A 22,870-nucleotide genomic window follows, 5' to 3' on the forward strand; every position below is an offset into this window, starting at 1 on the left:
ACTAGTGCAGTTTTTTGTTGTTAAAATATAACTACATCCTATAATTTAGTATGTTACCACCAAGTAGTAGCAGACAAAGATCTAGCAAGAATCATTATGGTCCATCTGGAACTTAATGTTATTGATAAGTATGGGATAATTATTTCATTGGCTTAACTATTTTGTTTAGTGATTTTCTAAGTAAGAGAAACACTAACTCTTAACATTGAATTCGAATCCAAAATGTTGCTTTGTAATTCACCCTGAATTTTTATATGGTTGTAAATCCCTTCTGGGTTCACTTTTTAGAACTATTTAGAAGTCTGTGGTACCAAAGCTAAATGAGGGAAACAGATTGTTAGTTGTATTTAATAACAATATTTAATTTTTTTCCTTGTAGAAACCTGTGGAACATATGCTAAAAACATGAGACCAGTATATCCAACAAAAACTTTCCCCAATCACTACAGCATTGTCACAGTAAGCTCTGCATTTCAACTTTTATATGTTCACAGAAGTGAGATGTAAATGTAACATTTTTCAAGAGAATAAGTAGATTTCAGATCAGAAAAAAATAACTTCTTTTTCATTGTGTAGTTAAGCAAGGAAACCTAGGTTCTGGTCTTAGCTTTTCTACTAACTAGTTGTGGCCTTGGGCAGGTCACTTTACTTTCTGGGTCTCCATTTCCCATCTGTGAAAAGAGGTGACTAAAGACTCCAAGAAATGATTTCTTGGTTCCCTTTCAATTTAAGAGTCTCTGATTCTTGGGTCCTGTTTTTTCTGATTAGTTTTTATCTTACTTTATTTGAGCCCCAGGCTGTCTGCACTCCCATGTTCTCAGCTGTCTTTCCAGTCACCTTGATATATGAGTTCTAAGCAAGCCACTTTGCCTGACTTTAGGTAGGATTACAGCTCTATTTTTGTTTCACTCAAAGTTTGGAGATTTAATTTGAATCCAGAAAAAAAAAGTAGAATTCATTAGGCCTTAGGGTTGAAGCCAGAGAATTAATACTTTAGCTTGTGTTGGTACAAGCTATTCTTGGACCCAACCAAAAAAGGAGTTTGTTCTGAAGAAATGTTTCACTGAGCAATGCAAAAGGACAACACAGTACTTTTTTCAAAATTAGGCTGCTTCTTTATGTAGAACTTCATCCATATCATTCCTAATTTATTTTCTCCTATTACATAAATTAAAACACAAATACTCCATAAAATCTCGAGTGGTTGGGTGTGTTTTAACAATACCCATTGTTTTGTTCTTCTCTCCTTAAGCTGGGTTAAGTTCTGTGTAGCTTAAGTTGTCTATTTCTCTTTGATGATTTTGTTCTGTAACTTTAAAAACTTAAAACGTGCATAAAACTTCTATTTTGTATTTTTTAGGGACTTTATCCAGAATCCCATGGCCTCATTGACAATAAAATGTATGATCCCCAAAGGAATGCTTACTTTGCACTTAAAAGTAAAGAGAAATTTAATCCTGAGTGGTACAAAGGAGAACCAGTGAGTTGTTTGTTTTATCTATTAAAATTATTTTTATTATTCTCATCTGTTTCTAGCAGAGTAAAATACCAGATTCCCTGGAGCTTTTAATAACTCATTTCATTTACTATGTTTTATGCCATCCTTATGCAAACAGAGATGAATTCAGGTAACTCTAAATATAGCTTGTATCATTATGTAGTTTATTCCAGAGTGGGGTTTGGGTTATGCTGAGCCAGTTCTCTTTTCTGCTTGATTTTACCTTTTTGTTCTAGTAGCGAAGAGCAGTAGTCTGGGGGTAATATTTTGATCTACACAAATCTGACTGTTTCTACAGGTGTAAACTTTGACTTTGTTTGCATTTGCTAACTTAGAAGATTCTCTCTGATTGTGACTTAGATGTGCTCTCCTTTTGAGTTTTTATAAATTGCCATGACAATTCTATAAGGTCTATTTGGATAGTCTTGGTATTCCTCTTGGAAGGAGAAGAGCATTTGCAAGTTATAAATTCAGATTTTAGATCTGACATTTGAAGATGTGTGACTTTGGGTAAATTATTCTTTCTGTGCCTCAATCTTCTCCTATCTGTACTGTAAATAATACTGTAAATACTGTTAACTACCTCATAGAGTTATTGTGATGATTAGTTGAATTGATAATCTAGAATACTATTTAGAACTGTAATTGGCAATAATAAGTGCTCAATAAATGTTAGTTACATAAGCAAAAATGTCAATAAGTTAAAGATATGTATATTTGTAAATTTTTCTTTTCTTTTTCCTTTCATGAATTTTTCTTCTTTTAAGAAGGAACCTATTCTAGTGGGAAGCAGCCACATAGCACAGGGATATCAGCTCGGTGCTTTGCGACTGCCTGGAGGGGTGGGATAGGGAGGGTGGGAGGGAGGGAGATGCAAGAGGGAAGAGATATGGGAACACATGTATATGTTTAACTTATTCACTATGTTATAAAGCAGAAACTAACACACCATTGTAAAGCAATTATACCCCAATAAAGATGTTAAAAAAAAAAAAAGAAGGAACCTATTAAGTAGAAGTATGACTATAAAAGTTGCAGGAGTTATCAACTGTTCATATTTTTTAGGTTAATTTAATTTCTGATTATTTAATTTCGCTTTGCTGCTGTTCAAAGTCATATTACATTGTTATTTTGTAGTCTAACTGCTGGAGCTTATTAACGTCAAAAACATTCTAGCATTTGGGAGGAAAGCATTGGGGTTGCGTGAACAGATGTTTTCCTAAGAAATGAATGCTTGCATAATTTCCTAACTTTCCTTCACTGGCTTCCCCAGATTTGGCTTACAGCTAAATATCAAGGCCTGAAGACGGGCACATTTTTTTGGCCAGGATCAGATGTCAAAATTAATGGAATTTTCCCAGACATCTATAAGATGTATAATGGGTATGTATAGCTGTACTTTTTCTAGGACCTATAACATAGAATTGTTTATTTTCTTATCATAGCCTTAGTTCTCGCATTTGAATGATATGTTGTTTGAAAAATGAGACCTGTCAGAATAAGAACTCTGTCTCAAAGAGTTTTAGATGGATGATAGATAGACAGTAAAACCATGACAAGTTTTTTCCTGGAGGTTTTCTAGAAAGCACTGGTAACATGTTAGAGTTTGCATTCAGATCTTTGGGCAGGAATAAGATGGAAGTCCTGGTGAAAGTAGAGGTCCTGCACATTTTCACTCTAGGGAGAAAGAACGAGGAGAAGGAGGTGAAAGTATTAAAGGGACACAGGTAAGAGTGACTCTCTGGTATCTGGAAATATTATTTAAAAGAAGATATTAATGGCACCCCTGGATTTGCATTTTCAAATTCCTTTGTTAAACGTTCCATTTAATGTGAGAACTGATTGGAGTAACCTCCCTGTGATATTCAAAATCCATGAGGTACCACGAAAAAAACAGAAACTTTTTTTCTGGAAAACTCTCTTTGGATCATTTTAGGGAGACTAGCAAAATAGTTTCGTCTTTCACTTGGGAAATTTATGTCATAAAATCAATACGATAATGTATTTGAGGGACGAAAGGAAAAGTTCATAAATTCCAAACAAGAAATGCATAATGATTTTCTATGGTGACCTTATGCTGTTGTTTATTCCTTAGGGTACACACGGGCACCTTGTTATTTGCTGTTAGTTTCATTCCATAGATGGTTATTGAGATTCTATGTGACAGGCACTGTCCTAGGCCTGGGGGATTTGAAGAGTGGTGATATATGTTCTCTGGCTTCTCAAGGTCTGATAGAGACCTTCTCAAGGTACAACTAAGTGTACTTGAGGTTGGGCAAGCACTCTGCTGGAGACGTGTAAGCAAAATCCTGTGCCCACAGGAAGGTGTCGTTAATTCTGCCCAGAAATTGTTGCCTGGAGAACTGTCTGCTCATTAGGTGTCCGCTTCCCAATTTTACTAAGAGTCGTCAATGAGTGAGTTCTTCATGAGGTCCTCTTTGAAGAGTGTATTGACACATGGGTTATTCATGCCAAGAATAGCAATTGCTATTCTCAGGTCCAGGAGTAAGATCCTCAGGTAGAGTATAGGAAGCAAATCTTTTAAACCCGGTTACAACTTCCATATGTGTAAAATTTAATGTTCGTTTCTTTGTCGAGAAAACAATTTTAAGTTTTCAGATGAAACTCTTACATTGCTTGGAACATATTTGATGCCTTGAATTGTTTTAGTCTCTCTGAATGCAATTTTCAGTGAGACACACATTTATATCTTAAACCCAAACAGTTGTCACAGATTTGTTTTCATTTTGTTTATCTTTCATATTAGTTCAGTACCATTTGAAGAAAGAATTTTAGCTGTTCTTAAGTGGCTGCAGCTTCCTAAAGATGAAAGGTATGTAGACGATTAATTTCTGTCATAAAATACTCCTTTGTTTTATAAAAACGTCAGAATATTTTAAATAGATGACAGGAAAACTTTGCTATTGGCTATGATGTTTTATATCCAAGTTAACTCTTTAGTGTCCTATTACAGCCACATTTTGAAGAACTCTAAACATGTAAATTATTTCTCAGCAATTTTAGAAATGTTACCCCAGTGTTGTATTAACTTTTATTCACTATCAGTTGTTGAATTATTCTTTCTATTCTGTTTTACAATGTGTTCGTAAAATATTACATTTTGATACTGTTTGATTTAGACCACACTTTTACACTCTGTATTTAGAAGAACCAGATTCTTCAGGTCACTCTTATGGGCCAGTCAGCAGTGAAGTAAGTACATTTTTATCAGTGATTACTTCATTAAACCTGGTAATATCTCACTGAACTTTGCTTTGAAGCAGGTTTCTAGACCATTCTATAAGAATCCATGATTTCTGGAAAGAGTGAGTGTTAAGCACATTTTTATTAAACCAAGAGATGCACTTTAATCAAAAAGAGTTGGGAGCATTGTTTTGTTTTACGCTATCTACAGTGCTGAATTGAACCAGTGATGAGTTAAATTCTATATTTTCAATTTCAAATGAGACCTGTCACACTCCACCCTCTGTACTCTTTCCATCAAAACCTATCTCCAGTAACTTCAGTGTAGTTAACAACCCACATGGCCTTGCTTTGATTCTGTCCTTCAGCTAAGCAGAAATGCTCCTTCTTAGAGGTGGGAGATGTGTGGCCGTCAATGCAGCCATGTCATAATTAGACAAATGGAAGTTTCCTGTAGTTCTTATCTTGGTTCGAACAATTGGCCAGATGCTAGTATAATTTTTATTCTTTCACTATTAAGACCCGTGTCTAGGTCAGCTTGGCTACAAGTCAGTCTAAGGATCATTTTGTAATTGATTATCAGATCACATAAGTTTTAAGACCAGTGCTATTTTTTCTATTCACTAAAGATTTCCCAAAGTACCTGCTTTTCTGTTTCATCTTCAGTCAAGGTCGAGCCCATCGCTTTTCAAATCATATTCATCAATTTATAAACTCAGTTAAACGCTAGTATTATTGGCTCATCGAAACCCACTTTATCTTCATACTTAAAAATTCCAATCCATGTTGCTTGGATATCTTTGAGTGAAAGAAAGACCATGCTGAAAGAGCTTGTTTCATAGTACAGTGAAATACACAGACTATAGATAAAGGTTAGACTGTTTTGATACAGTACCGAAGACACAGGCAAAACTGCACAAGAATTTGCCTCCCGTGGTTTTGCCCGGAGAGAGGAGGAAAGAAGAGCCAGAGGTAATTTGCCAAAATCATATACCATTCTGTGTCCTTGTGATATTCATATACAGAATAATACAGTTTGTATGGAAACAATGGGCTGTATTCCTAGAATTTTAATTTTAATTAAAAAAAATTAAGTACATAGAACTATAAGAAGCATTTCATGAATACTTTTAACTGCATGACATGAGGTTGTTTTCCTTTCTTAGGTCATCAGAGCTTTGCAGAGGGTTGACAACATGGTTGGCATGCTGATGGATGGTCTAAAAGAGTTGAACTTGCATAGATGTTTGAACCTCATCCTTATCTCAGATCATGGTAACCTGAATTTGCATCATTTTTCCTTCAGGTTAAATGGTGCCCCCAGAAGTTTACTTGATTGATTATTGTTTTATTATTTCCTCTGACTTTTGTAGTTAATTCTTTCTTTTAAATGTAATTTCTTGTAGAAAGCCTTTAGAAAACACTACATTAAATATAAATCACAAGTGAAACGTAGAATTCACAGAAACCTAAGAGCCTGTTAACCACAATGCACTCATCTCCTGATTTGGGGTGGGCTTACACCAGGAACTTGGAGAGTTAAAACAAATTTTTTAATATTAAATTTTGGTAAATCTACTCTAAAAATTTTAGGTGTAATTTGAATAGATTATTATGTGCTGCTTCTGTTTTCTCTAGCATGAGAAAGCTGACTTTTAAAAGCAGTATGTATTAATTTTGGCAATATTTTAAGTTAACTTTTACTTACTGTGACCTTTAGAACATGTATGTGTATAGCCTTGGGACTGTAAAAGCAATGTATATACAAGAAAATAGGAAAGAGGTTCTTTTTGTTTGTTTTTTGTTGTTGTTATTATTGTTTGCTTCAGAAATAATTACTGAAAACTATTTCTAGAAACAGTCCTAAGAAGCTGTATCCTAAAGAAGCCCCCAGTCCTGGAATGAGGTTGAGAGTTTTGTACTCATAGTTAATATGCTAGGTGATTCTGAGAAAGTAACTACGCTTTCATATTCAGTCTAAAACTGTGATATTCCTCATCACTCACATAAAGTTACTGTAATATATAAATAAGAAGAAACACTAATTTTGGATGAAGGGAAGGGAAAAGATTTTTTTTTAAGTGACGTGGTAGATATACATGAAATTCTGTGTCTTACCTATTAGATGTTCAGCTGTCATGAGTGCTGACCTCATGTTTATTGATTTAAATTCTGGAAGGGAAAGAAATTCTGTCCTACATTGTTAAATGTTTTTTATTAAAGTTGTAACACGTTTGGGGATTTTTTTTCTCCTAGGCATGGAACAAGGCAGTTGTAAGAAATATGTGTATCTGAGTAAATATCTGGGGGATATTAAAAATGTTAAAGTTATATATGGACCTGCAGCTCGATTGAGACCCTCTGATGTACCAGATAAATACTATTCATGTAAGTATATCTCTATGCTAATTTTGAATATGATTATATTCACAACACATCCCTCAGAATCATTATGTCTCTAAATTAAAGAGGATCAGTTAATTTCCTTTTCATGATTAAATCTCCAGGGCTGATCTTCTGCACCCAAAGGGATTTTATGGAACTAGATGTGAGGGCACAAGTCTAACCGCTTATCTGTTATTCATGGCTAAGAATATTATTTGATGAACTTGGTACAATTTTATGTTATCGTTGTGTCCTTTGCTTGTGTTGGGTTCAAGATTACTTGTACTAGAAAAATAAAAACTTAAGAGAAAAGTTCGACTACATTTATTGAACTTTAATTAATGTCATTTCATTAAAATAATTTACAGATGTTATAGGATAATATTCCATTATGAGGAGGAATGCTGGCAGAGATGATTAATTCTATAAGCAACTAATTTCTATTCTCAGAAATGACTTTCTTAAACTATTCCAAAAAACAATGAGAATGTGTTTTTTGAATAGAGAAGAAGAAATTTCACATTCTCTCTTGACCCCATGTTGTACTCAAACTAAACTACCAAGAAATTTTAAATATTCATTCTTTTGAAAGTCAAGCCTATTTCAGAACTGAGTGCACCTCTATTATACCCCTCTTTTTGATTACCATCCTTGGTAATTCGCAAATACTAAGGGCAGTTTTGTTTATCTTTTTGTTACAATTACCTTTGAAATGGAAAGAGAAAAGAGCTTTTCTGGCAGTCGTCAGCATTGGATTAGGTTTGGGTATATGCAGTGCTATATGTTTCAGTAGATGCTGTTGAATATTCATGAGAAGAAGTAGATTTCCCTGCAGGAAAATAGTTATGCAAATATATTAGCATAGTAACCCAAAGCACAGACACTAACTTGTACAATAACAAGTTTTAATTAGTGTTTAAAAAATTTATTAAAGTAGTACATGATTGTTATAAAACCTGTTATAAAACTATACAGGCAATGGCAGTCCCCAGAGATGTTTAGGATAAAATGGCTAAGCTTAGCCACACCCTTATCTCAATTAGGCCCCTAAGTTTCCCAATTTCAAGTAAAAATTACGTATCTCTGTATCTACATTCACACGTTAAAATATATAGAGAGTACATATTCTTTGATCTGGATAATTTTCTCAGACTTATGTGAAGTGTAGCTAAAAGAATCGTAGGGAGCTAGGCAGCTACTGTTTACGTCACAGAGTACACTGAGTACGTACACTGTGGGCTTGCTGTGAAAATTCAGTTTCAGAACTCTTCTACCTGCCCTCACTTCTAAATCCCCCTATGTCCTTATTTGGAAATTCTGAAATTATCCTTGAATATCAAAGTATGTAAAAAGTAACAGTTTTCCACCCTAAATCCCCCTAATTCACAGCTCAGTTCCTCTCTCTAGAGATAAATACTTAGATTTGGGATGTGTCTTCCCAGGTATTTGCTATGTATATGTAAAACACATTCATTTTTATTTTTACAAAGTGACATTATACAGGATCTAGATGTGTGGATGGCAGGATGGATAGATATTTGGATGCATGGACAGATAGACGGATGGATGGATGGATAGGCAGATGGACAGGCAGATGGATGAATGGACACACATATGAATGACAGATGGATAAACTGATGTTCTATAACTTGCCTTTTCACTTAACAATAGGACGTAATTTCACAGGCATGGTGGTAGTGGAGGTTGGGTGGTTCCTAAAGATCTGTCTTATTCCTGTCAATGGCTAGTATATAATAATTGAAATCAGTGGTCCCCAACCTTTTTGGCACCAGGGACTGGTTTCGTGGAAGACAATTTTTCCACGGATGGGGAGGGGGGATAGTTCAGGCAGTAATGCGAGCAGTGGGGAGCGATGGGGAGCGGCAGGGAGCGGCAGATGAAGCTTTGTTCGCTAGCCCGCTGCTCACCTCTTGCTGTGTGGCCCAGTTCCTAACAGGCCGCAGACCGGTACCGGTACGTGGCCTGGGGGTTGGGGACCCCTGATTTAAATGATCTGTTTGAAACCAGCTTTGGTATTTAAATATAGGGTTTGAGTCTGACATTATATATTTTTTGTATTATTTTTATTTCTAATGGTAGCATACCATTCAACTATTAATTCTTATCTTTGCCCCCCTTCAGTTAATTATGAAGGCATTGCCAAAAATCTTTCTGTGAGTATCTTTTTTCCCCCATTACTTTGTTATTACTAGTTTTGTATAAAATATATTTAGAAGAAAGTTTCAGTATTTGTTCTTGGGATTGTAGAATTTAATCTGATTTTTTGAGTATCTGGGCCAGCATTTAAATGCTCTGTAGTTTTTAAAGATCTTTAAGGACACACCCCAATAATGTAGGTTTTTACAATTTTAAGAATTTATTTATTGATATTGTTAAATTTATATGACAGTACAAGAAATAACTGAAAACAATAGAAGGGAAAGCCCTATAGCTGTACTACCATAAACACTGTTAGCATTATGATGTATTTTCTACCAGTCTTTCTTATGCCTATTTTTTAAAATAAGCTTTTGTCCTAGTGCTGATTTATCTATACTACATGTTTTTACTTGATAGAAAATTCTTACAATTTTAAAGAAAATTCTTAAAATTGTTGTAAGAGCGTTTGAAAATATGATCATCAGTAGTAACACAAAGGTAAACGAGTGACTCAATCTAAGCATCCTGGGACTCTTATGTAATAATTATGATTTTTCTAGAAAAATAAGAATATTCAATAGTTGGGAATATTCAACTTGTACCTTATATAGGTAGTAAGAACTCAGTTTATTTGCATCTGTGACTTCTTGGGCATACTGATTAAATGTTTGTGAGAAAAAATTCATATGGAGTTAGAAAGCAATTTCAAGGGAAGTTTACACTTAAGAAAATATGGAAATAATGGTTTTTCTTTGCCTTCTACAATTTCAGTGCCAGGAACCAAACCAGCACTTCAAACCTTACCTGAAACATTTCTTACCCAAGCGTTTGCACTTTGCCAAAAGTGACAGGATTGAACCCTTGACATTCTATTTGGACCCTCAGTGGCAACTTGCATTGTAAGTTCTGACAATCTCCCAGGTAAACTTAGCTTGATCTTATAGTAATTCAAGGTAACCATTGGGCCCTTTCCAATGATGTCGTTATATGAAAACTACAAATATGATTCTCTTCACTCTATCCCAGGGTCTCTCAACCTTGGCCTATTGACATTTTGGATCAGATAATTCTTTGTGGTTGGGGAGTTGTCCTGTCTGTTGTGGGATATTTGAAAACATCCCTGGCTTCTACTCACTAGATGAAAAAACACCTTTTCTGTAGTTGTGACAACCAAAAATATCTGCAGACATTGCCTGAAGTCCCCTGGGGAGGGGAGTCACCTCCAGCTGAGAACCACTGCTCTGTCCCCTCACATCCGTCTTGATTATTTCTTATGCTCCACATTTGTGTAACCACTTGCCGTTGTATCTCTTCTGCATGTTACAGTTATGCCTAATAATACCTTCAGAGTCTAACAAATAATTGGCAAAACTCTTTATTATAATGAGCCATTACCTTCTTCATTAGACAGAGCTGTTTTTTCATTCTTGTTATACTAGTCCATTAATAAACCTCAGTTTATTGGTGTGTTCAGCAAATTATTTGGATGGTTTGTATTGTTAATATCTCAAAACTTGATCATTAATTCTGTATGGTTGCCAGGAAGCCAGGGATGATAAATACCCCTGTCCAGCAAAACCTAAGCAGGGAACCAGAATTCAGTCAACAGAATTGCACTGTCTCTGCTTTATTAGAGAGCTGTGCTTTCAGTGTTTAGAAAAAGAATATGAAAGAAGAGGAGGTCCTTACCTTCATGGGAGAACTAATATTAGTGAGCATCTACTGTGTTCTAAGCACTTCTTTAGTACAAACCATTTAATTTTTATAAACCCAGCATGACAAATTGAAACCATGAGAAGAAAACTAAATCGCCAGAGTCACAGCTGAGTAAATAGTATGGTTAGGGTTCAAAACCATGCTAATGGTTTTCTCCTTTATACCATATTGCTTATAATCGATTTGTCTACAAAATGAAAGGTAAAGGTGGCTGTCCCTTTTCAAAGACAAGTGGTTTTATTTACTTTTTTTTGATTTGCTTAACAATAGTTACTTATTTTTTATCAAAGAATATTAAAAAATGTACAAAAATATTAAAGAAAAATATTAAAGAATAGTTACTCCTTATTAATGGAAATAATGTCATGATTGTCAGTTTTGCTTTATGAATGGACTTTACATTGTTAATTTATATTATGTGAAAATTAGGAATCCTTCAGAAAGGAAATATTGTGGAGGTGGATTTCACGGCTCTGACAATGCATTTTCAAATATGCAAGTGAGTAAACCTATTATACAGTAAAAATTATAGTTTACATCTGAAGAAAAAAACTGATATATAAAGTTTTAGACTTAAAATCATAGACTGTCATTATATGTCTTGAATGAGAATTAATGAAGCTTATAATTTCATGTAGCTGTTTTACTTTGGACATTAAGTAAATAGAATTTTGTTAAATATTTATATTCATGTTTTATGAATGTGACTTATGCCTCATACTAAATTTCTAGTAATTATTTTGTATGTATTTGTGCTTCATTAAGAATGTTGCTCCACAGTAAATGAAAGCCAGTAATTTAATAGGTGAAAAGATATCATAGTTATGTTTTAAATAAAGATAATGCCGGGAATTCCCTGGTGGTCCAGTGGTCAGGACTCCGTGCTCTCACTGTTGAGGGCCTGGGTTCAATCTCTGGTCAGGGAAGTAAAATCCCACAAGCTATGCAGTGCGGCCGCCCCAAAAATAATAATGCCTTCCATTTACCTAGCACTTTAAAAATTTCAAAATATACTCATAATAATTTTCTGATTTGATCCCTGTGGCACTGTGTGTGGTGGGAAGAATGAGATTTAGATCCCATTTCACAGTTGAAAAAAGATTTCATCATCATTCTGTTCTGATTGTCACGTTAGGAATTATAATGCAGTTAAGAAAAAGAGCCTAGATGTCCTTGGATTAAAAGTGCAACAGGGGTTAAAATAATATCCTAGAAAGTCCACTGGGCACAGTATTTTTCCACTTACCTTAATATAACCAGTTTATATATGTACAATGGGGAAGATATAAAATACCTCTTTGGTGACCAACTCCATACATAACTGAAATGAGTAGATAAACTGTTCCTTTTCTGGCCAACGTAGGCCCTCTTTATTGGCTACGGACCTGGATTCAAGCACGGCATTGAAGTTGACTCCTTTGAAAATATTGAAGTCTATAACTTAATGTGTGGTAAGTGTGAACAGGCATCTTTTCTCCCTTCTGAACACAGAGCTGGAATAGGATTATCAAAAGTAGGTCACATGTTGGGCACCTTTCTGGAAGTGATGATACGGCAAGACAGACCCTTATATTTCCACCTTTCTTCTTCCTGGCCTAGAGTCATTGAAAACATGTGCCGAACTTCATCATCTGATGACTGACCTGTTCCTTCCACTAGACTGCACGGTGGTAGAGTACACACTCAGAGTAGGGAGGACTGTACATCCCAAGCGCCCAGTACTTTGCCAGGCCCTGGACTTCATTAAATGACAGTTGAACCAGATCAGGGTGGAAGCCAGAGAAAAGAGTTTGGGGTTGTGAAAGGTAGACAAAACAGGTGAATCCTCTGGTAGCAATAATAGTTGAATGGATGGCAATGTCAAGGTTATAGAAGTGGAGGAGGACATACTGAATATGTTCTTAGTTGACTCTGTACCTTCCAAATTAGTACTTTTATGGTTGAGTATTGCATTTTCAATATTACTTCCTTTTTCTGATGACAATACTGGGCATTTGTAAAACCTTAAATATGTTCTAAGTATAATTATTTTAGTGAGAGCCTGTATACTTAAATGAGTTAGTATATCCTAAAGCACTTAAACAGTGCCTGGCATATAATAAGCGCTTTAGTGTATAAGTGTTTGCCATCATTATTATCAAGAGCGTGAGTCTTAGACTTGGACAGAGCTGGTTTTGAATCCTAGGTCTACTACATTAGTAGCTTGAAATCTTGAGCTAAGCACTCTGGTTACAGGCATACCTTAGAGAAATCGCGGGTTCAGTTCTACACCACCGCAATAAAGTGAATACTGTAATAAAGCAAGTCACATGATTTTTTTGGATTCCCAGTGCTTATAAAAGTTACATTTATATTATACCGTAGCCTATTAAGTGTGCGATAGCTTCTGTCTAAAGAAACAATGTACATACCTTAATTAAAAAGTACTTTATTATTAAAACATGCTAACCATCATCTGACAATGTGGGGTTGCCACAAACCAATTTGTAAAAAATGCAGTGTCTCTGAAGTGCAGTAAAATGAAGTACAGTGAAACGACTCTGCCTGTACTCATCTACCAGGTATTGACAATAACTTATTAAATTGTTTTGAGGATTAGGTAAGAAAAATATATTAGCATACTGATCGGCATATAATAAGCATTCAACAGGAGATAACTGTATTTATTGTATACATTAAAATTTAGAAATTTTTATAGAGAAGTACAGCATGCGTATCAGTATTTCCATTGAGAATAGCATGGTCATAAATACTCTACAACCTAAGAGAGAGAGAGTTATAGTTTTATTTTAGGTAAAGAGTTAAGGACTCTTAAATAGATTTGGCTTTAAAAGATAAAATTCGTAGTGCAAGTCTACTATTTATTTAGTTTTGAAATTTCTAAGTAAATCTTTATTTACCATTCTTGAAATTATGCAGATTTACTGAATTTGACACCAGCTCCTAATAATGGAACTCATGGAAGCCTTAACCACCTTCTAAAGAATCCTGTTTATACCCCAAAGCATCCCAAAGAATTCCGCTCCTTGGTCCAGTGCCCCTTCACAAGAGCCCCCAGGGAGAGCCTTGATTGCTCGTGTGATCCCTCGGTAAGTAGTCCCAAGAAGTTTAGCCCAGTGGGTATGATTTTTTAACACCCTCTGCATAGCATATGTTGTAGAAATACATAATGATTAAATTAAAATTTATGAGTGGGAGTAAACATATATTTATTTTCAATTCCAGTGACACGTGCCGACCTTCTTATTATTTATTTTTCCTGCTCCGGGTGTTTGCACTCTCGCTCTATTTTTATCCCCCTGTGTCGAGACTTGAATTGGCTGCAGGCTGGGAGAGGTCTAGCTGAGTCCTGAAATGTCCTGAATCCCAGAATCCGTGCTGATATCCTGGCAGTGAGGTCTTTTATGAACCAATCACAATATTCCTTTTCTAAAATACATCCCAACCTATTTTAAATTTAGAGGGAAAATATCAGTTTTTGGCATGAAATGGATTTATGACACTTTTCCTTTTTTACTCCTATCATAATATACAGTTGTTGTAAGGAGATGAAAATATATGACAAGTTATGAACAAAATTGATAGTGTCCATAAAAATAGACATTTGAGTAGTTCATCTTATGCTTTCCATTTTGTTTTAGGTTTAATTTAGACTTGTATAAAGACTGTTAGAGTAGAGATAAGAATTATAAAGCAGCAAGTACATTCTTGTTTTCGATGACTTGTGTTATGCTATGCTAACAATTTTGTCTTTTTGCAACTGTTATCCCTATTCTTTTATCTCTTCTTCAAAAAAAATAACTTTCACTTGCACAAAATGACTTTAAATTTATCTTTGTTCTATGGTGGAATACTGTAAAATTCATTTATTACAAAATGAAAGCATGTTTCTCAGTCCTTAAAAATTGTATCATTAATTTTTTAGATTTTGCCAGTTGTGGATTTTCAGACACAGTTGAATCTGACAATGGCAGAAGGTAAGGCATGCTTAGTCTTGAGCCTGGGATGTGGAAGCAAGCTTTTTCTCAACAATGTGAACCCCGGAATTAGTTTTGGGTCATTGTTTGGGAATAACCAACAAAATAAGGTGGTAATGGAGGACCGCCTGATGAACCGGAGAGATTTCTTTGCTTGATAGTCTGGACTATTAATCATAGGGAAAGAAGGCGTGTTTACAGTGGAAACAGCATGTAGTATAATTAGTGGAAGCTGAATCACTCTTTATGAACTTAGTGGAGTGTTTTGAGATTTTGAAGATATTTATAGGTTTATACACTGTTATAATAATAGATCCTCAGATTTCCATTTAAAATACCCATTAGCTTTCTATCTTACCTAATTCTTAGTTAATTTTAAGGGAGTATAAATTGATGTATTTATCTAAAGTTATTTCTTCATAACTTTTGAATGAAAATTAAGAATATGCAGGCAGCTGATGAAATGTGGATATTTAGTATCACTTTGACACAGTCTCTGACCCTTAAGTTACTTGGCTCACGGCTTTTTCTTGCTGGAATAAAAAGGTGAATTATGCATTCATATATGCAGAATGAATGAAGTTCTGCATTCATTTATATGAATGAAGTTCTATTCATATAGAACTTCTCTCTATAAAATCTCTGTAAATGTTCAGATTAGAGAAATCTCTGATGGCCCCATGGTGGCAAAGTTCTGTGGTGAAAAGTGACACCTTGGAACTGAGCAGATACGGGTTTGAATACGAGCTTAGGAACCGTATGTCCGTTGAAAAAGCATTTACTCCCTATAAATTGCTGTTTTCTCATCTATAAAATGGGCATATAACCTTAATTCTTAGGGCTCTATAAGAATTAAATTCAGTGATGTATACAGAGAACTCTAAACAAGCATCTGATGCTTGGAAAAAGGGGCAGTAAACGGTGTACATACTATGGTTGTTTCATTCAGTGTCGTCTCATCATTTCAGTTTTGAACTTTTGCTCAGGTACACACATCATCCAGAAAATTTTCCTTCTGTAGTGTATCCTGGAAAATAAGTAATAAAGACAATGTTAAAGTATTTTAGTAATATAATTTAAGTCCTAATTGCTGAAATTCCTAGCAATTTCATGTAGTGTCTTGTGATATCTTAGTATTACATTGATCTTTCAGAATCTTTGTAGGCAAAAACTGCAGTGATCTCCTTTTATTGTAAATTGTTTATAGTTCTGCTCTTTGTAATTAGTTTATACATTAGTTTATATTATTATATATATTATATATTATATATATATTATATTTATATATTTATATATTAGTTTATAGTTACAAATAATTTTTCAATAGGGTTAACTAGAGGAAAGAATTAGATCAGTGTATCATTATGTATTATCATATCATGCACACTAAGTATATTTGAATGGTGGTTTCATTTTCCCCCTATGACCCAAGAGAAGGCCATTAAGCATGGCACTCTACCTTATGGAAGACCCAGAGTTCTCTGGAAGAACAGCACTGTCTGTCTGCTTTACCAGCACCAGTTTGTGAGTGGTTACAGCCATGACATCCTGATGCCCCTTTGGACAGCCTACACCGTCGACAGAAATGCAAGTATTTGTCACCTCTTTATCTCTGTGTGGTTATTTTATATTATCATTAAGCAAAACATTGAAAGCATAGTTTCTCACTGTCAATCTTGGCTCCGTAATCAGTTCCCAAATTAGAAGATCACTGAACTGAGAGTCAGAAAAATTAGATTCTGGTTCTAGCTCTGCTGCTGACTAGCTACGTGACTTTGACACTCAGAGCAAACTTCTTTTGTGAAATGGGGGTGTGCAGTGAAGATTTCTCCCTTGCTTTTGTTTTTTCTCAGTTTTAATATTTGATGATTCTAATTTCTAATTTAATGAACTCAGTTTTACAATCAGTTTATCTCAAAATACATATCTGTGTAAGTACAAGGATCTCCCTTGGCTGCCCAAATCGTAGGGGGGTCCTCAGTGATGGAGAAGGCCGTTAAAGTTCACTTACCTCACTGTGTATACCACCTATAGGAAGACACCCACACCAAACCAGGGAAAGGTCAGGGATCCTGTCTACCACCCAGACTAGAAGAGTTTGGCTTTGAAAGAAGTAGGGGAAAATATCCCAGAATAAGACCACCATTCCGCCTCACTCTCATCCCTTGGGTGCAGTGGTAGAAAGATAAATGATGAAGGAAATAGGCCTTGAGAAAGAGAATGGGGGGAGGAGATGAGATTTAGATCTCATCTGGAAGTGAAGTTTTAAACTAGGCTGACCAGATTTTCAAAAACTGAAAATGTCTGGCAAGCTATAGGATGCCCTTAAGGGATGGAAAGGGGATTTGAGAGAGCTTAGTTGACTGTAGCAGTTAGATTTTAAAAACAGAGCTTTTGTTACTACTCACTAGGACTGCTAAATAAAAAGATAGGGAGACGTGTATATATATGTAATTTCGGTATATTGAATACACACAGACATTTCACATATTAACATGTTTTTACCTTAATTTGATTTTTAATTTTTAAAGAGCATCTTCAAACACTTTAAACACATTTTACTTGACTTTGTAGTATATAGCAGTTTATCCAGTGTTTTGTAGGTCCCCATCCTATTTATTGTTGTTTAATACCTTAATTATGGTGTTCTTGGACTCTGAATTTTCAGTCTTCTTATATAATGAAAGCTGCAAAAATTCAGAGTCATCACTACTCCTGAGATTTTCATATCGAATTGCTGTTCAGTGGCTTTTCTCCACCCCCTAAGCCCCACTACTTTTGTTGTTGTGGCTGTGTTGGATATGAAAGAGTCTGATCTCTAAAAATCAGCAATTCACTACACAAAAGTTTGAAACTGAGTAGACAAAAACATTATAAACAAAATTAGCGCAACATAGTAGGAAAATATTTGCACATATTTGATTAATACCCTAATATTTTAAAGAGTTCTTACACTTCGGTTAGAAGCAAGATGAATACTCTCGCAGAAAAATGGAAAATGGTGAAGGACATGAACCGACAGCCAGAACTCCATGATTTTATGTTGTGGTTCACCTTTAACTATTTATAAAACTCTCTCTTTTTCTTCCGTATGGCTGATCCCTGATGGTCCTTTTCATTTTGTTCTTCAGGATAGTTTCTCTACAGAAGACTTTTCCAATTGTCTTTACCAGGATCTCCGAATTCCTCTTAGACCTGTCCATAAATGTTCGTTTTATAAAAATAACACTAAACTGAGTTATGGGTTCCTTTCCCCACCACGTAAGTCTCTTCCTCTTTGACCTTCCCTTTCCCTTATCTTCTCTCTCTCTTGCATTTCCTTTTCTTTCTTATGGGGCAGTGTACGTCTTGTTTATTTATTGCTGAAAACTGTGAATGGGAGATAGAACTATTAGGGAAAATTGTCAAGTGTCTAAAACTTGAGTTTTGGAAACCTTTTTACTTTTGTTTGGAGGGTGATGGATTTAGTGCAGGCACTGTAGGTAGAACATTCTTCACTTTTCTGCATTTCTTTGCAACAGAATTTGGGAAAACTCAGGTCAGAAGGATGCATCAGGGTTCTTAGGAAGGAGATATCATTTTGTTGTTTGAAAAGAAGAATGTGACTTGTCAAAGAATTAGGTAAAGGGAGAGCCTAAGTGTGCTTGTTCTTTCACTGATACAAGGCCCCCAGGGAATGGCTTTTTTGGAAGTTAAGTGTTCTGTGTTTTCAAGTGGCAGACTTGTATGTGAATGAGAAGACAATTTGAACCTGTCCTAAAAAGGCAAAACTCAGAAGCCTCCAGGTGCTCGAATACACTCAATATCCAATCGAGTCCCCAGAGCAAGCTTCTGAAGTCAGAACTTGGCTATTGCATTATAAAAATAGACAGGTCTAAGCCAGAAGTCCATACAAAGAAGCCTTGTGCAGCATTTTGGGGCAGACATCCTGTGATGTTTTTTCTAGTTAGTAGGTGTTGTTCTGAAGCCAGATATTCTCTTTTTTTCTTTTCACTCTGAGAGAGTTTAAGGAAAGAAGATTAACACTATATACTTTAGTTGAAATAAGGCAAATGAGGTAAAATTTGAATATGTTTAATTTGGGAGCTTCATATTAAAGATTCTGTTTCATTGATAAATTCATCTTGAAGAAGAAAAGATCCAAATATTTTGTTTTTTTTAAGGGACTTGACCAAACACATTGCATTTCCCCTTGACCCAGTACCTGGGAAAGTTTTACAAGTTTAAGATGATACTCAGCTGATGTTTTTAAATGCCTCCCATGAGAAAGTATAATTCCTGGTGTTATTTGTGAAGAATGAAATAGTTGACCTTGTTATTTTCTTTGTAGAATTAAATAAAGGTTCAAGTCAAGTATATTCTGAAGCATTGCTTACTACTAATATAGTGCCCATGTACCAGAGTTTTCAAGGTAAAAAATTTTAATCTTATATCTCATAATTTCAATGAATTTCCCTAAATTATAGGTATGATTTATATGTACTAAGACTGATGCTCTAAATTAAATGACTAAACATCAGATGTGTTCTTACAGGTTTGTTTAACTTTGAGAATACCAGTACATAAAAAATTCCTATAGTTTTTATGGATATATTCCTATAGTTATTATTATGCTTTGTACTTAAGTGTTTACAAGCATTTCTGGTGGAAAAAGTATGTAATGTTCTTCCTAAGTTATATAGCTAATACGGTCTACTAGTATATATTAAATTTCAGTCTATTGTACTATTTAACTATTTGGAAGTTCTTGATAATTGTTTTTTATTTTAAAATGAATAGATTTTACATCATTATTAGTTATTGCAATACTTGACTCTTATAAGAATACACATTTATACTTTGTGACATATAGAATTTCAAAATATAGAGCATACAAGGAAATTTTTACTCTAATTTACATCTAGAAGGCTTTTGAGTATTTCAAAAAAATTCAGATATTAACAATGAATTTGAATAACCTGCCTTGTTTGTGTTCATGATTTCTTTTTATGCTTAATGATGATGTGTGATCACAGCTTCATGATAATGCACATGTTTAAGGATGCCTGAAATAGAGTTGAATTCAGCATTTGCTGGTTAGTCCTTCCAAGGGCCAAAGCTGAACAGTGTATTTTTGGCCAAACTTGACTTTATCCCTAATTATGACAAATGCTAATTTGGAATCATGGTGTTGATTTATTTCACATGACAACATGGCACCTTGTTCTTTTGAAACTATACTGTCTTCCTTCTTGTTTCAGTTATATGGCACTACCTTCATGGCACCCTACTGCAAAGGTATGCTGAAGAAAGAAATGGTCTCAATGTTGTCAGTGGTCCCGTCTTTGATTTTGATTATGACGGACATTATGATTCCTTGGAGACTCTGAAACAGTAAGAACGTATTTCATTTACTCTTAAAAACAGCTCTCAAGTGAGATTACCATCCAGCTGAGTCAGCAGAACCTTTTCTATCTGATACTGTTCATATTTATGTACATGACATTTCTGATTACGCTGGAAGCCCCTTGAAATATCTGATTAATTTTGATGTTTTGCTCAGTGTTAAATGTTTTTTAGACGAAAGTAGTGTTTATCGCCCACTCAGCTCTGATGAATAATTCTGTAGTTCATATTAAATACTGAACTCTGCCTTTGTTAAGAAGATAACATCCGTGTTGAAAATCTCTCTGTGTGGCTGTTGTTAAGATACTGTCTTAACTTGCATACTGCCAATTAGAAGATGAAGAATGATATAGTGTGGCTGGAGGCACCCTGAGTCAAGGAAGCAGAAGGCTTATAAAGCGGTAGTGCCCCAGGGTTGCCCCTGGTCTAATGTCACAGCTTTTACCCAACTCTGCCGGGAGGGGAATGATACGGTGACCTTCTTGAGAAACCATCAGTGGTGCTGTTTTTATAAAGGAGAGGGGAAGAACATTTTAGAGACTAGTTAATCTTTATTAAAACAATAATTAACAAGATTTTTGGGAGCAATTTTGTTGCTATTCAGACTGTAAGAAAAAGAGAGTGAAACATCCACTGAGATTCAGCCCCTTTCTGAGAACCACTCTCTCAGGCAGATTTAGGGATTGCTGTTTACACACGTACACCTGTGACCACTTTAGTTTGTAAAATTACATTTTTCTTTTTGTTGTTTTTACTATATCCCTTGAGGCGTAAGGGTCCCATGTAAATGCCTCAGAGATGACAGCAGTAGAACAGGTAAAGAAGAGAACTTATACCTTTCCCATTCACAGCTTCAACCAGAGCGCTGTTTCCATCTATTTTATGTATCAGGGTTCCACATACGATTATGGTTAAAAACAATGATACCACTACCTTAAATTTTGAAAGATGCTAAAATACCACCCAAACAAATCTAGGTGGTCTTTTTTTAAAATTTCAAACAAATCTAGTTTTGAGACCAAAGGAAATGGCAGAATTAAGATGAGGTAAAAGTGTCACTTGGGACATCTTTGAGAATATGCTTCAATTTAAAAAAAAAAAAAGTTATGGGATAGGAAAGAAGATCCAGGTAAAACATAGGAGAATTCATAGGTTCTCTGAAGGATCTAGAATAAAAAAGTCCCAGACCAGTTCTCTTTCACTCTCTGTTCATAACTGCCTAGAATATAAAAGACTATCAGTAATGCTTTAGAGTCTTGGTTGTACATATTCAAAATTGATATTTTTCTCTTTAGTGTCTCAATTTCAGTTTGTTAATGTAGAATTACCCCCCAAAATCCAAAGTTTGATAAATTTCTATAGAAAATCACATTATTTGGATTGTGTTTAGCTGTCTTCTAATTCTTTTTCTTTCTCCATCTGGCAGAAAATGTTGAGGTATTATGATAACTAGCTTCTTACAGTATGTTTAATTATTTGACTGAATTTTATTTTGGGATGTATTGTATTAACAACATACTTGAGTGAAATATTCAATAAGAGGAAGATAGTTATTTCTTTCTTAAAGTGAATATTACCATATTTTACAGAAACAGCAGAATCGTCCGTAATCAAGAAATGCTGATTCCAACTCACTTCTTCATTGTGCTAACAAGTTGTAAAGATACATCTCAGACTCCCTCACAGTGTGAAAATCTAGATACCTTGGCTTTCATTTTGCCTCACAGGACTGATAACAGTGAGAGCTGTGCTGTAAGTAACCTTTTTTAATTTACCTTAAACACTGATACATAAATATGTTTGTGTGTGTCATATCTAACATAACTGGTACATACATGTACTTCGACATTATAGGGTGGTTTTAAATTTGATCCTCTAAGATGACATATCTTCAGAGAAGATCATTCTTGTCTGTTAAAAGCACTGACAGTAAGATCAAAACGTCGAAACGTAGTGACTTCGTATGGCTTAGCCATTAAATCCATGTATGAATTCTGGGCCCTCCCCTGCAAGAAAAGGCAGCAATAGACTTACGCTTACATTTCACTGACCACAGTGATGTTAAGTGCCATGAATTAGGCATTGAGTTCCTTTTCCATCTGTACCGTTCCAAAAGCTATTGTACCGATATCTTAAATACAAGCGTTTAACAAATTCTATAATGGCAGTGTAATTAGAAGACACTAGATATTGAACGTGATCCAGAAAGAGGATTATTTGAAGGTGTATCACACATACTTACAGAAATAGTGACTAAGGATTAGCTGGATATTGGCCTGAGAGAACAGATCCCTTGTGTGTACTTTTTATTTATTCCTGTAAATATTGGAACAGATGGCAGATATCTACTGGCCAAGCAGTCTATTGAGTGAGAGAGTGAGGGCTGCTGCAGAGGAGGAGACGGAGTGGAGCAGCAGTTGTGGGTAGTGGATGATTGGAGGCTAATGGGAAAGTGGAAATTATTGGTCTGTTCCTTTTTACGTGAAACGTCTATATTTGCCATTTCCAACTAACAGTATCTTAAGGGTACATGAACCTTTATTGA

The 22,870-nt window shown here is 35.1% G+C and overlaps 1 protein-coding gene across 2 annotated transcripts in view; it reads left to right on the plus strand.

Annotated features, from left to right (window-relative positions):
• Window positions 1-22,870, plus strand: part of ENPP1 (ectonucleotide pyrophosphatase/phosphodiesterase 1) — a 72,300-nt gene that overhangs the window by 40,906 nt on the left and 8,524 nt on the right. For both annotated transcript variants that reach the window (XM_029223577.1, XM_029223578.1), the window contains exons 7-24: window positions 380-459; window positions 1,361-1,480; window positions 2,772-2,881; window positions 4,266-4,331; window positions 4,639-4,711; window positions 5,869-5,977; window positions 6,959-7,090; window positions 9,230-9,261; window positions 10,019-10,146; window positions 11,393-11,462; window positions 12,327-12,414; window positions 13,883-14,052; window positions 14,889-14,940; window positions 16,373-16,527; window positions 18,072-18,201; window positions 19,271-19,351; window positions 20,181-20,313; window positions 21,915-22,077. In XM_029223577.1, coding sequence (XP_029079410.1) covers window positions 380-459; window positions 1,361-1,480; window positions 2,772-2,881; window positions 4,266-4,331; window positions 4,639-4,711; window positions 5,869-5,977; window positions 6,959-7,090; window positions 9,230-9,261; window positions 10,019-10,146; window positions 11,393-11,462; window positions 12,327-12,414; window positions 13,883-14,052; window positions 14,889-14,940; window positions 16,373-16,527; window positions 18,072-18,201; window positions 19,271-19,351; window positions 20,181-20,313; window positions 21,915-22,077 — 1,892 coding nt within the window. The remainder of the gene's footprint in view (window positions 1-379; window positions 460-1,360; window positions 1,481-2,771; window positions 2,882-4,265; window positions 4,332-4,638; window positions 4,712-5,868; window positions 5,978-6,958; window positions 7,091-9,229; window positions 9,262-10,018; window positions 10,147-11,392; window positions 11,463-12,326; window positions 12,415-13,882; window positions 14,053-14,888; window positions 14,941-16,372; window positions 16,528-18,071; window positions 18,202-19,270; window positions 19,352-20,180; window positions 20,314-21,914; window positions 22,078-22,870) is intronic.

Source organism: Monodon monoceros, unplaced genomic scaffold, assembly GCF_005190385.1.
Source record: "Monodon monoceros isolate NGI ecotype Baffin Bay Population unplaced genomic scaffold, NGI_Narwhal_1 Super_Scaffold_15, whole genome shotgun sequence".
Taxonomy (NCBI): Eukaryota; Metazoa; Chordata; class Mammalia; order Artiodactyla; family Monodontidae; genus Monodon; species Monodon monoceros.